Source organism: Neofelis nebulosa, chromosome 4, assembly GCF_028018385.1.
Source record: "Neofelis nebulosa isolate mNeoNeb1 chromosome 4, mNeoNeb1.pri, whole genome shotgun sequence".
NCBI lineage: Eukaryota > Metazoa > Chordata > Mammalia > Carnivora > Felidae > Neofelis > Neofelis nebulosa.
In genome coordinates, this window is record NC_080785.1 from 118010323 (window position 1) to 118022374 (window position 12052).

The 12052-nt window shown below is 54.4% G+C and overlaps 1 protein-coding gene across 14 annotated transcripts in view; it reads left to right on the forward strand.

The window, feature by feature from the left end:
• The window catches only part of ATP2B2 (ATPase plasma membrane Ca2+ transporting 2), a 385851-nt gene that overhangs the window by 315064 nt on the left and 58735 nt on the right, over positions 1 to 12052 (forward strand). For 9 of the 14 annotated variants that reach the window (XM_058726006.1, XM_058726005.1, XM_058725997.1 and 6 more), the window contains 2 exons: positions 9101 to 9226; positions 10937 to 10969. In XM_058726006.1, the coding sequence (XP_058581989.1) occupies positions 9101 to 9226; positions 10937 to 10969 (159 nt within the window). The remainder of the gene's footprint in view (positions 1 to 9100; positions 9227 to 10936; positions 10970 to 12052) is intronic. The other 5 variants (XM_058726008.1, XM_058726009.1, XM_058726001.1 and 2 more) reach the window with 1 other exon arrangement.

A 12052-nucleotide genomic window follows, 5' to 3' on the forward strand; every position in this document is an offset into this window, starting at 1 on the left:
CTCTCTGAGATCTGCCCCATCCAGCTCCTCCCCACCTTCAGCCTGCATGAGCCTGCCTCCTCCAGGGGATTTTCCTCGATTGTTCTGAACTCTGGAGAACTGCCATTTGGATGCTCGTTTTTGTGCATGGACAGACACCTTGGACACCTTCCCTGTGCCGGAAGGCCTTGTTGGGCCTTCCAGTTGAATGACCCCTGGGGAAGACAGGGACCTGGCTGGGGGCACCTGCAGGGTCCTCATGGTAGCTCAGAAACCCCCCTCATGGCATCTGGCACGGTGGTTCAACCTAGAGGAAGGCAAGGAACTCTCTGCTGCTGGGTCACTTGGCCCAGCCGTGCCCAGCCTGTGACCCTGGACAGGTCTGTCCACCTCCCTGAGCCCCAATGTTGGGAGACCAGCTCTGTGCAGTGGGGGAGTTGGTCAAAGGCCCTTCCCCTCCCCCCCCCGCCCCCTGCCTACCCCACAGGGCTGTTGTGGGGACCACACGCATGGATGGACGGGACTATCCTTTGCAAATGGTACAGGCGTGAGGTGCTGTGTGGTGGGGAGCAAGGACAGCGTTTGGAGGCAGAACACCCAGGTCCCAGACCTCTGTCAGCTCCACCTATGACCTCTGCCCCACAGGTCCTCAGCCTCTCCATCTGACAAATGGGGACAGACCTGCCTTCAGAAAGACTCAGATGTCCCCAGTGTTCAGGCACAAAGAAAATCCAATAACGGCCTGGAGCTCGTCTCCCAAGATGGACAGGTAGACACAGGCCCGTGACTGAGGTGTCTTTGGGCCAGGCACGGTAGAATGCTTACGGGGCGCGAGCTCCCACCTCCATGGGGTCGGGCAGGGAGAGCGTGGGTGCCACACCAAGAGCATGACTACTTCTGGCTGCTGCCTGCAGAAGCACCCTGGCCCCAGTGTGGCTGCAGCGTCCTCTGTACAAGGGGAACCAGAAATCCAGCTTTCGTGTATAATCTCACAGTGTTCAACTGTTGGCAAGAAATTCCCATTTTTTAAAAGCCTGTGTGTGTGATCAAGCAACATATGGGTGAGCCCTGGAGTAAAAACTCTGACCTGGGCCTTTTTTGTTTTGTTTTGTTTTGTTTTGTTTTGTTTTAGTTTTGTACTTTAAGATAATTTCCAACTTTCAGGAAAGTGGCAATACTGGTACAAAGAACACCTGCACGCCCTTCCTTCTGATTCAGCTGATGTTACCATTTTTGCCCCATTTGTTCTCAGGAGGCTCATCCTGTCTTGTGGTCGTGATGGCCCTTTGGCCCCTTCACACTTTATGTGTATCTCCTTTTTTTAATTTTTACCACTTATTTATTTTTGAGAGACAGAGAGAGACAGAGTGCAAATAGGAGGGGGGCAGAGAGAGAGGGAGACACAGAATCCAAAGCAGGCTCTAGGCTCCGAGCTGTCAGCACAGAGCCCGACGCGGGGCTCAAACCCATGAACTGTGAGGTCATGACCTAGCTGAAGTCGGACGCTCAACCGACTGAGCCACACAGGCACCCCACTTCATGTGTCTCTCCTAAGGAAAGGATATTTTCACACATAACCACAGCACAGCTAGCAATTCAGGAAACCCAACATTGATGTAATACCATTAACTAATATTCTGTACGTATTCGTGTCCATCAACGGTCCCCATGGCATCCTCCTGGCTGGGACCCAGTGTAGGCCCTGTGAGGCGTCTAGATGTCCAGCCCCTTCCGCCTCCTTTGACACAACAGCTTCCGTTCATGGAACCCCGTGGTCTCTCATGCCCCCAGGTCATGAATCCCTGTGAGAGCCCCTTGGAAGCAGCGAAATAAATGAGAAATAAATACCTAGACTTGTGATTCGGCAGCCTTCCTGGAGATTCGCTGATCCCTAGAGAACTGTGGTCTCGTCTGGATTTACACCTGGGGAAACTGAGGCCCAGAGCAGGAGTGTAAAGCGCCACAGAAGGCAGGGCCAGAACGAGACCCCAGCCCTCCAGCCTCCTAGCCCCAAGCTCTTCCCGTAGCCTCTATGCACAAGCCCACCTCTGAGGACACTGTGACTTTATGACCCAGCAGCAAGGCCTGTTTGAGATGTCTATCGTAAATTCCATTGGGAAACCAGCGACCAGGCGCCATCTATGTGGCCGGGAAAGGGGCAGGAGCCAGGGGGCCGGGGCAGGGGGGGTGTCCCCAAAAGCAGCAGGGCCCAGCTCCAGCCAGGCCCATTGGCTCAGCCCCCTGCACGACCCCCCACCCACCTCCACCACCCCTGGAGCCAGAGCGTTAACAGCACGAAGTTGCCCAGGACATCGGCAGACCTTCTCAGGCCTGCTGCCCCACCCTGCCTGCCAAGCAGAAGGCCAGGCACGGAGAGCCAGACCTGCCGCCATTGCCGCCGCCTCCAGGGAGCCTAGGACGACACCGTGACTGCAGGAAGTCCCAGTCTGCTGCTCGGCCCGCGCTCTCTCCATTACACTACCCTGCCTCTTCTCCATGAGAGGCAGCGGGGTGTAGTGGATAGAGCACGGGTTCAAGTCCCGGCTCCACCGCTCACAGCTGTGTGACCCTGGGCCACCACTCCACCTCGCTGAGCCAGAGAGGCCATGGGGAGGGGAGGGGCTTGGGGTTGTACTTGCACCAAAACCTACCTCACAGGGCTGTTGTGAGGAGGACAGTCTTGTGGGCGCTGAAATGCTTTGCAAACTGTCTAGTGCTCTGCAGGCATGTGTTATTACTGTTATTAACTGCGTTGATAACAATAATGATGAAGGAACTGCTCCTGGGCTGGGAACCGCATTGGCTTTGCTCAGAGCCTGTGCCTGGAGGCAGATGATAATTCCCAGAAAGGCCAGAAATGGCCTTTATCCTTTCTTCATATCTCTACCCCCAGAAAGAGACCTTTTAGGAGGTAAGACCTCTCTCCTCTCCTGTCCAGAAAGAGGCCTGGGAAGTCAGAGCCAGAAGAGCGAGGAGCCCTAGGTTTGAGCCCCCAGCTGTGCCCCATGTACCCATGTACCTCATGTACCCATGCCCTCATGTACCCATGAGGTACACCGTGCAACCTCAGTCAGTCATTTGCCCTCTCTGGGTGCAGAAGCCCCACTCTGTACAACTAGGCCCCTCCAGCTCTGCCAGAGCACCAGAGGCTCAGTGCACCCCACTTGCCATTACATAAGGCTTCGGGACCGAGACAGCTGACATCTGGACGAGGCACAGTGGGGACTGTCTCCTGCTGCCCAGAGCCAGTCTGAAGCAGAGATGGCCTTTGAGCCAGCAGTTGGGAAGGTTCTGGCCCACCCTCTGCTGCCTGTGTGGGGGGGAGATAAAGGTTCAGGTGGGACGGGACAGGCCATCTGGTTGGTGGAACACCCAGCGTTCCCTGGGCCTGAGCTCCTTCTGTCGTGGACAGACGGCCGCTGGGTGGCTGACACAGTTTCCCCTCCATTCTCCTGCCTCCCACTTCACTACAGGCCTTCCCAGCGAGGTGGAAAGAACTGGCATGACACCCTCAGTCCACCCTGGCCCTCTCCCCCTAGGCTGAATGCGGGGATGACCTCTCCAGGCTGCTTCCCTGTCTGTAGAAATGGGGTGATGATGGTCGCTCACAGGGTGATTATGACAGCCAAGTGGAAAAAGCAGCTCAGACAGTATTTGCACAAGGGACCGCTCACTAAATACTAATTGTCTCCCTCCCTGCCCTGGAAATGCTTCCAGCGGCTCCCCCCTTGAACACCCAGCAGAGACCCAGCTCTGCAGCCCTCTCTCCACTCAGGCCATTACACCGTCCAGCTTCTCTCTTGCTCCTCCTCTCACGACCCTGAGCGGCTATCGTGCTATCCCACCTCTCCATCTTTGCCTGGGCTGTGCCCGCCCCCGCCCCCTGCCAGCCCACCGGGCCCTAGGTCTCTCTTGTCTTGTGTCGTTATTGATCTGTGTTCCTGTCTGCTCCCCTCACCCCAGCTGGACTGTGAGCTCCTGGAGGGCAGGGACCTCCCTTTGGGCCCTGCTGGCGTTGTACCACATCTGTCCATCAAGTAAATGAGCATGGTGTGCACAGAAAGTGTCACACGTAGTCGGTCTGTCTGCACGAGCCTCTACTGGCCCATCCAAACCAAGATCCCAACTCCCAAGATAACAGCCTTTTAATGGAGGCTGCCCTACGCCACCCAGGAGTGGCCCTTGTCTCTCTGGGACCCTGGGTGCCCAGACTTCATCACTCGGAGGTGATGACCTAACATAGACCACCCATTTTACAAAGGACAGACCGAGGCCCAGAGGGGAGAGGGCTGGCCTCAGGTCACACAGGAAATCAGAAGTAGACACCAGACCAGTTCCCAGGTCCCACCCTCCCCTCAGCTCACGGCTCTCTCAATTTACCCACCCCCTGTGTTTGTGTATTCCAAGGGGCTCTGTGAGACCTACAGGAGGTGGAGGCTGCAAGATGATGGCAGAGGACCACAGACAGTGAGGTCCTGGTGCAAGGCTCTGCCGGGACCCCCAAACCTGAAGCGTTCTCACCTCCACCTCTCCCCAGAGACCCTGCCGTTTTCCTGTGGAAGATTTGGTCAACCTTGACCCATATGCCCGTGGCTCCACCATAGCTGCGGCCCTTGGGGTTAAACATTGCCCTTTGTGGGGTAATCTGGGGCTGGGGTGTGATAGCTGAAGGGGGTGACCTGGTCCATTCAACTCCTCCTCTAGTAGGAGGGTGCAGCCAGCCCCTGGGAGGGGAGATGGACGGCCCAGTGCGGCGTGGGAATGAGTGCTAGGCAGGGATAAATCTGACCCTTTGCAAAACCATAAGGACAGTGTACGAAGGGTGTGGAGATTTTCCATAAATGTAACATGTACCCACCACAGAAAATGCACAGCAAGGAGGCAGCAGTAAAAAGGGGCTGGAGTTTCCAACTATGAGTTGGGATCTGCTAAGAGGAGACTCACAGTCCGAACCTACAGCAAGTAGCTCGCAGCCTATGGGGGAGCCAGGCCTGGAAACATCCCCAGGGGAAACTGCAGGGGGTGGGGCAATCCAGAGGAGAGAGAAAAAGTCCCCTTGTGGGGATCAGGGAAGGCCACCTAAGAGGGACATTTGTCCCAAGCCAAGAGGAGGAGGTTTTGGACCAGAGGAGGGAGAATGCCACTTGGGGGGTGGTAACTGGGTGAGCAAAGGTGGGAGGCTGAACACAAATTTCCAGTCAGCTGCCCGCTCACAGGGCAGAGGCCACAGGGCAGAATCGGAGGTCAAGGGTCTGGAGCAGGCTGGGGTCTCATCCAAAGCCTGCTGAGAGGTATTTGGATTTTGGAGATGATGTCAGGGGTGTCTGGGCTGGGAGACAGTGGTTAGAGCCGTGGCGGGGGGGACCGCTGGGGCACAGGGGGAGGGAGGACCAGGGCAGGGGCGGCTGATGCCCCCAGCACTCTTGGCCCATCTAATGCTGAGGCCTGGAGGCCCACCCTGAGGCTCATCTGAGGCTGAGCAGGCATGTGCTGCGCCTTCACCCCGTGTCCCCATATCCTGTGTCCTGTGTGGTGCCCCCTTGGCTTCCTCCTCCCTCCTCCCTACCTCCTGAGGCACAGCTACCAGCTCCCTACTGTGATGGGAGTGATTAGATTAAAAGGTGATTTGGGGTCTGATTATCTTGGGTGGAAATTGGCCCCCTATGTGTTTTTCCATCCTGCTTAGGGCTGGGGAGGTGGGGAGCGGCATCCTCATTACCAACGAGGCAGAGAAACTTCCTCAGAATACATTTGAGACCAGGGTATGAGGGCCTGGCTTCCTGGGGTGGGCACTGGTAGGTGACAGAGAGGATAGGCTCAAGAGAGAGGGGAGAGTTCAAATCCCAGCTCTGCCCCCACCAGCCAGTGACTCTGGGCAAGCCACTTCTCCCTTAGCCTCAGTTTCCTCCTCTGTAAACTGAGGGCGGGTGTGAACACTAATGAGATAATGGTGTGTGAAAGGTTTGACTCGATGCCCGGCCCACGGTAGGTGTCCTACAGAGGTCAGCACTGGCCACTGCCCCTGCCATCTGTGCTCTGAATCAGTGCACTGTACTCCTCACCTTGAAGAATCTGGTGACCCCACCCCCCACATGACCTCTCCAGGCCCCAGGCTCCTCATCTAATATTGCTGCTGTCAAACTGTCCCCCGCCCACCCCACACAAGCTGAGCCAGTACGCAAGAAATCTTGTCAGCAAGTTACTGTAATTACCAGGGTCCTGTCAGTGGGCCCTGGTGTTCCCAGTTAGTGCCTCTTGGGCAAGTAGATGGGCTCCAGAGTCGGCCTGGGCTGCTTGGCCTCTAGTCAGTGTCTGAGTTCATCCTGTGGTCCCCACTGTGCCCTGCCCAGAGATGAAAGAGTGTTGTCCTTCTGCCCTTAGAATGAACAAGGAGCCAGCTGACTATGTGGGTTCTGCTACACCTCACCAGGCGGCATGCCCCTTCTGGGAGCCTTCATGCCTTGGTTCACCCATGCACAGTCAGACAGACTGACCTTTACCCACCATGAAGAAACTCACTGGAGAGTGTCCATCTGTCTGCCTGTAAAGCACTTTGAGATCATGAGATCTTAGAGGGCCAGAGGCTAGAACACACATATACACACATGTGCACACATACGCCTATATACACATGGGTGCACACACATGCACACCAGCACATGCACACATACAATCTCAGGATATCGCTCAGGTCCTAGAACAGAAAAGAAGGAGTGGGTGAAACCTTTTGAAAGGTGAAAATAGATTCCTTTCTTGAGGAAAATGTTGTAAGGTAGATGTTTCTTGAGTTTGCTGACCTAACCTTCAGGTCTAAAGCAAACCAGAAAACAGAAAGCTGCTAGAGACAAGTCACCCCGAAAACAGGGAGAAGTGGCCAGCAGTCTGGAAGAAAAAGAAGGAAAAAGTCTAAAATGCAGAACTAAGTTCAAGAAGCAATTCATCAGGACCTTTTAGCATCTGGGTCGGTGTCTGTGGCCATTGGGCTCAGCCCCTGTCTGGTTCTTACTGTGCGGCCTGTGGATGGCCTGAAATGCTCCAGCCAGGCTGGGACGCTCAACTCTCTGTCGGAGAAGGAAATACATGCTGCATTGAAGACAGCTTTCTACCCTGGGTAGTAAGGATTTATATTTAAAAAAAATACAGGTGCCCAAAAGTCCAAACTTCACTTACCTAGGTTCTTTACTAAATAGAGGGACCACTGGCAGGACGGAAGGTGCCTCCTCATGTGTTCCTTGGAGCCTTCTGCATGTGACCCCACACAGGCCATGCAGGTTAACTCTTTCTGTGAGTGACCTGTCTGTCTGTGAAAGCTCCTGGGACACAGTGATGTGTCCCCAGCACCAGCCTGAGGATAGAGGGCTGGCTTCGCTGTATCTCCTCTGTCAGAACCAGGCTGCCGTAGTGGCCATCCCCTCCCCAGGCTGGGTCCCAGCTGCCCTCCCTGGACTCCCCTTGTTTCCCCAGTGAGGTCACAGCCAGCTTCAGTGGGTTTGTTTGGTTTTTTTCCCCCAATTTTTCTATCATGGCAAAATACACATGACGTGAAATTTACCATTTTAACCCCTCTCAAGTATACAGGTCAGTGGCATTACATCCATTCACACTGTTGTGCACCCATTACCACCATCCATCTCCAGACCTGTTCATATTGCAAAACTGAACCTCTAGAGCCATTGAATGGGAACACCGCCCCCACCATAAGTTCCCCACTCTAGCCCCTGGCAACCACAATTCCACTGTCTCTGTCTCTGTGAATTTGAGTGCTCTATGGAGCTGCTGTACTGGAATCCACCATAGACGTCCTTCTGTGACTGGTATATTTCACTGAGCATAATGTCCTCAAGGCTCATGCCTGTATCAGAATTTCCTTCCCTTTTAAGGCCAAATAATACTCCATTGTATGTATATAGCACACTTTTCAGTAGATTTACCTTTGCATTTAATCGTCACTCTGGTACAGAGTCCCCCAAATGAACCTTGGACAGGCTGCCCTCTGATCCTGCGCGGTGGAGGGGCCTGTGCAAAGCGCAGCTGACACAGAAACCCCAAAGATGAATAAAAGTGGAGCCACTCTGACCAGAGGCCTCCCTCACCCCCCACAGCCAGCCCTCCTGCCCCTCAAAAGAATTCCAGGGCCCTTTAAACCAGTTTGAGGGGCACCTGGGTGGCTCAGTCAGTTAAGTGTCTGACTCTTGATTTCGGCTCAAGTCAGGATCTCACGGTTCGTGAAATCAAGCCCTGCACGGAGCCTTTTGGGGACGCTCTGTCTTCCTCTCTCTCTCTGCCCCCCCTCTCTCAAAAATAAACAAAGAAACTTTAAAAAAAATTTTAAAGTCCAGTTTGGAAATCTTAAAATTCTACAAAAGGGGTTCTTAACCTTTCTTTCACCGAGGAGCCTGGGGAAGTCTGGTGTCCTCAGAGATGCCACCCCTAGTCGGAATAAAGCTTTAAAATGCATAAAATAAAATACATTGGATCACAAAGGAAGCCGATGATATTGAAATAATTAAAATAATAAAAAATGTGTGTGATAGAGTAACGTATGTGCTTCTTTGTCAGCACACTAATGACAAGATCCAGCGGTCAGTCTGATAGCTGCCTTACTTGTAAAATCAGGATGAGCATGAATGACTGCAACAGCTACAAAGTCGCATGACAAAGAACCTGTCATATTTGTAATACATGTAACGGCGTCGCGGGCGACTAACACTCCTGGGGTCGGTAGCCTATGTCATGGTGAAAATGCTAACTTTCAGTTAGACGGTTGTGAACACCAAGATGTCGTTGTCTTCTCATGCAAGTTCACAGAGCCCTGAGTTCTTTCCCAGATCTTTGGGAGGGAGTGGACCCCATTTTAAGCAGTCCTGTCTAGTCCTGTCTAGGACAGAGTGGGGAGGTGGCTCTCTAAGAGAAGGTAGTAGGTGGTAGACGTAGCAGGGTTTGAGTCCCAGGCCCGTGACAGCTCTGTCCCAAGGGCATAGTTTGAACCCTAATTATGGGCGACACCCCAGGACCTTGGCAGACAGAGCCAGGAGCTTTCTGGGACCCAGTTCCTTCCACTCCTCTGGGGAGGGGGCTTGGGCCCATGCAACGGTAACTTGGCTTTCGTCCCCCTCCCCAGGGACCCACGTGATGGAGGGCTCTGGACGGATGGTAGTGACCGCAGTGGGTGTGAATTCTCAGACTGGCATCATCTTTACCCTGCTGGGGGCTGGCGGTGAGGAGGAAGAGAAGAAAGACAAGAAAGGTAAGCGCAACCCCCTCACAGACCAGGAGAGGAGCTCTTCAGGTCACTTTTGTTTTTTTTTTTTTTGTTTTTTTTGGTTTTTTTTTTTGTCGTTTATTCATTCACTCAACAAAATAGTTATTGAGTGACTTTTATGTCCATGCCCTGTGCCAACAGCTGTCTCCTGCATCCTTGAGGCCCTGCTTTGGCCAGGAGGGTTCTGTCTGTTCCATCTCCAGGGTCTTGTCCCAGTCTCTGTCTGTCTGGTCATGTCATGGAGTACCCTCCCGTCAGGCCAGGCCCAGGGCACCGAGCACTTTGTTGAGTCTCCAGCCTTGAGCGTGACCTGGTCCCATCATCAGCCCTGATACGGAGTCGAAAGCCCCACCTGCACTCACTCCTGCCATTAGTCTCAACTCCACAGAGCAGAGCTGCAAACCCACCCAGCACTGACTCAGCCCAGATGTGGGCAGAAGAGATTCTGGGGAATGTGGCCAAACTCATGGTTTCCTCCCCTATCCCCCCAGAGCTGGCACCTTGCCTGGGTTCTAGCTCCTCTGCCACTTTGGAAACAAGATTCCTACTCCCTGGGCTCCCCCTCGGTGCAGCGAGCCGGTAGCCTGGCTACAAGTGCCTCTCAGAGCAGAGGGAGGGATGCACGGAAGACCCTAGAAGCCCAGGCCCAAATCCAAAGGCCCAGGCCTCTGGCCCTTGCACAGCCAGCCCCTTACCCAACACCTAAAGTCAGTCTCAGGAACAGACCCCTCTCACATCTTCAGTCTTTTGTCCTATCTCCTTCCCCAAGCTCCAGAGGAGGGTCCACAACACCCACACCATCTGGGGTCCAGGGGAAGAAGATAAGAATGCTCTCCTTGAGTTTTAGGGACAGGCCTGCTACCTCCAGCTCTCCATGGCCGACCAGGCCCAGAGCCTGGGTCACAACCAAAGGTTGCTTGTTCCTAAGGGTAATACCTTATATTTTCTAGAAGGGTCTCCCTAAGATTATGGCAGCCCCAGCAACATGAATAGTGGAGCTAAGCTGCGATCTGAGAAATCCAGAGGTGGGAGAGAACCTGTCTCAGGAGACAGCTGAGGTTGAAGCTGAGGACACAGTCCTTGTCAAGAGCCCCAGAGGGTGTCAGGACAGTGTTCGCACAGTGACGTAGAAGCTGTGGCCAGCTCTGGCCCCAGGGTGCAGACAGTGGGGCAGATATGGGCAGTGGGCGGGGTATGGCAGGATGACACAGGCTTTGCCCCTTTTCTTGGCCTCCCTGGGTCCTGGGTGAGGGGCAGAAGCACCCAGAAGCTCCCACAGGCCAGACCAGTGTTCTCAAAGATTTCAGTAGGAAGATGGGCCTCTCCCGCCCGGAAGCACAGGTCAGAGCCCTTTACTGAACACACACCTATGGCCCAGTGAGATGGGGGTGTCAGTGTAGAAGGAAGAAGTGGGGTGTGGGAGGACAGGGCAGAGGAATATACAGGGCAGCCCCACCTCTCAAGCCCCTGTGAGCAGCACGGCCAGGGCTGGGCCCCCTCTGCATTCCCATTTCATCACCTCCACCAGGGTCATTGCTTAGAGCCTGCCAACCCCGGGCCCCCATTTCAGGATGAGCACAGGCGTGCAGCCGGGTGTGTGTGTGGGTGCGTGTGGGTGTGTGTGTGCGCGCGTGCGCACAGATGAGGCTGGATGTGCTTCTCCTTCATTAACGTGTCTCAAAAATCATCACACAGGTGTGAAGAAGGGGGATGGCCTTCAGCTACCAGGTACAGTAAGACACCCCTCAGGGTAGATGGGGCTTTTAGAAATAGCAGCAGCCTTCGAGCACTGAGCCCTGACCCCAAGCCACCAGCACACAGCTGGAGGAGGCTCCCTGACCCACCAGACCCTCCACTGTGCCCCCGTGCGATGCCAGCCCCACAGCAGGAACCGGCTACTCACTCTGCCCGTTTGCCCTTCCGGACCCTCACCCCGCCAGCCCATGCACATGGCGCCACCACAGGGCCCGCAGCCCCACACACTGGCATGTAGTGCCCCGCTCACCACCCTGTGACCCCACAGCCCTGCTCTCCTGTGCACACCCCACAGAGCCTGTCCCAGCTCCCCTCACCACTCAGCATGTGCCCCCCGCCCGCTAGTGTCACTTCCCTCTCCTACCCACTCAACCCATTTCCCCACGCCTAGAAAGAACAACCAGAGTGGATTTGAGCATCTCATGTCATTTGTAATTTCTAAACTAAGGGAAACTTGCTAGTACTTTCTCTGTCTCAGGCACAACGTGTGACATGCTTGGTATCACCTATTAAATGATGGGGCATCTCGTAGGGGGGTAACCAAGGCGATCTTTTGAGTGCTGGTTAGGAAGGAGGAGGTGGCCACAGGCAGTGGCCTGAGTCAAGGGCTTGAATCCTGAGTCACCACCACGGCTGTTCCATGTTCCACTGGGACGCAGTGATGGCAGTCATAGCAGATACCCAATCAGAATGCCCACACTGCACCCATTACTGAAGGTTTGGAAATGACTCCTGGCCATGGGTCCCTCTGGCCCTGACGGGCAGCCAGATGCCCTCTCATAGAAGCTCCTGTGACGGGGACTTGCCCGATTGGCATGGCCAAGGGGTGCATCCTACCCAACCACATTGATCATCTGCCATGTTTTATTTCAAAGACCCTCCATGTCTGAGTTTTTTACCCTGATTTTTACGGCATCTCTATGGGAACATTTCACCCCCGCCCCCAAATTTGAGTTTCTTGATTTCCAACGGAGATTTTTTTTTTTAAAGAATATAGTCATGTTACCTCCCGCAAGTTGGTTCATGTCTTTATTGTTGTTGCTGTTCTGCATTGTT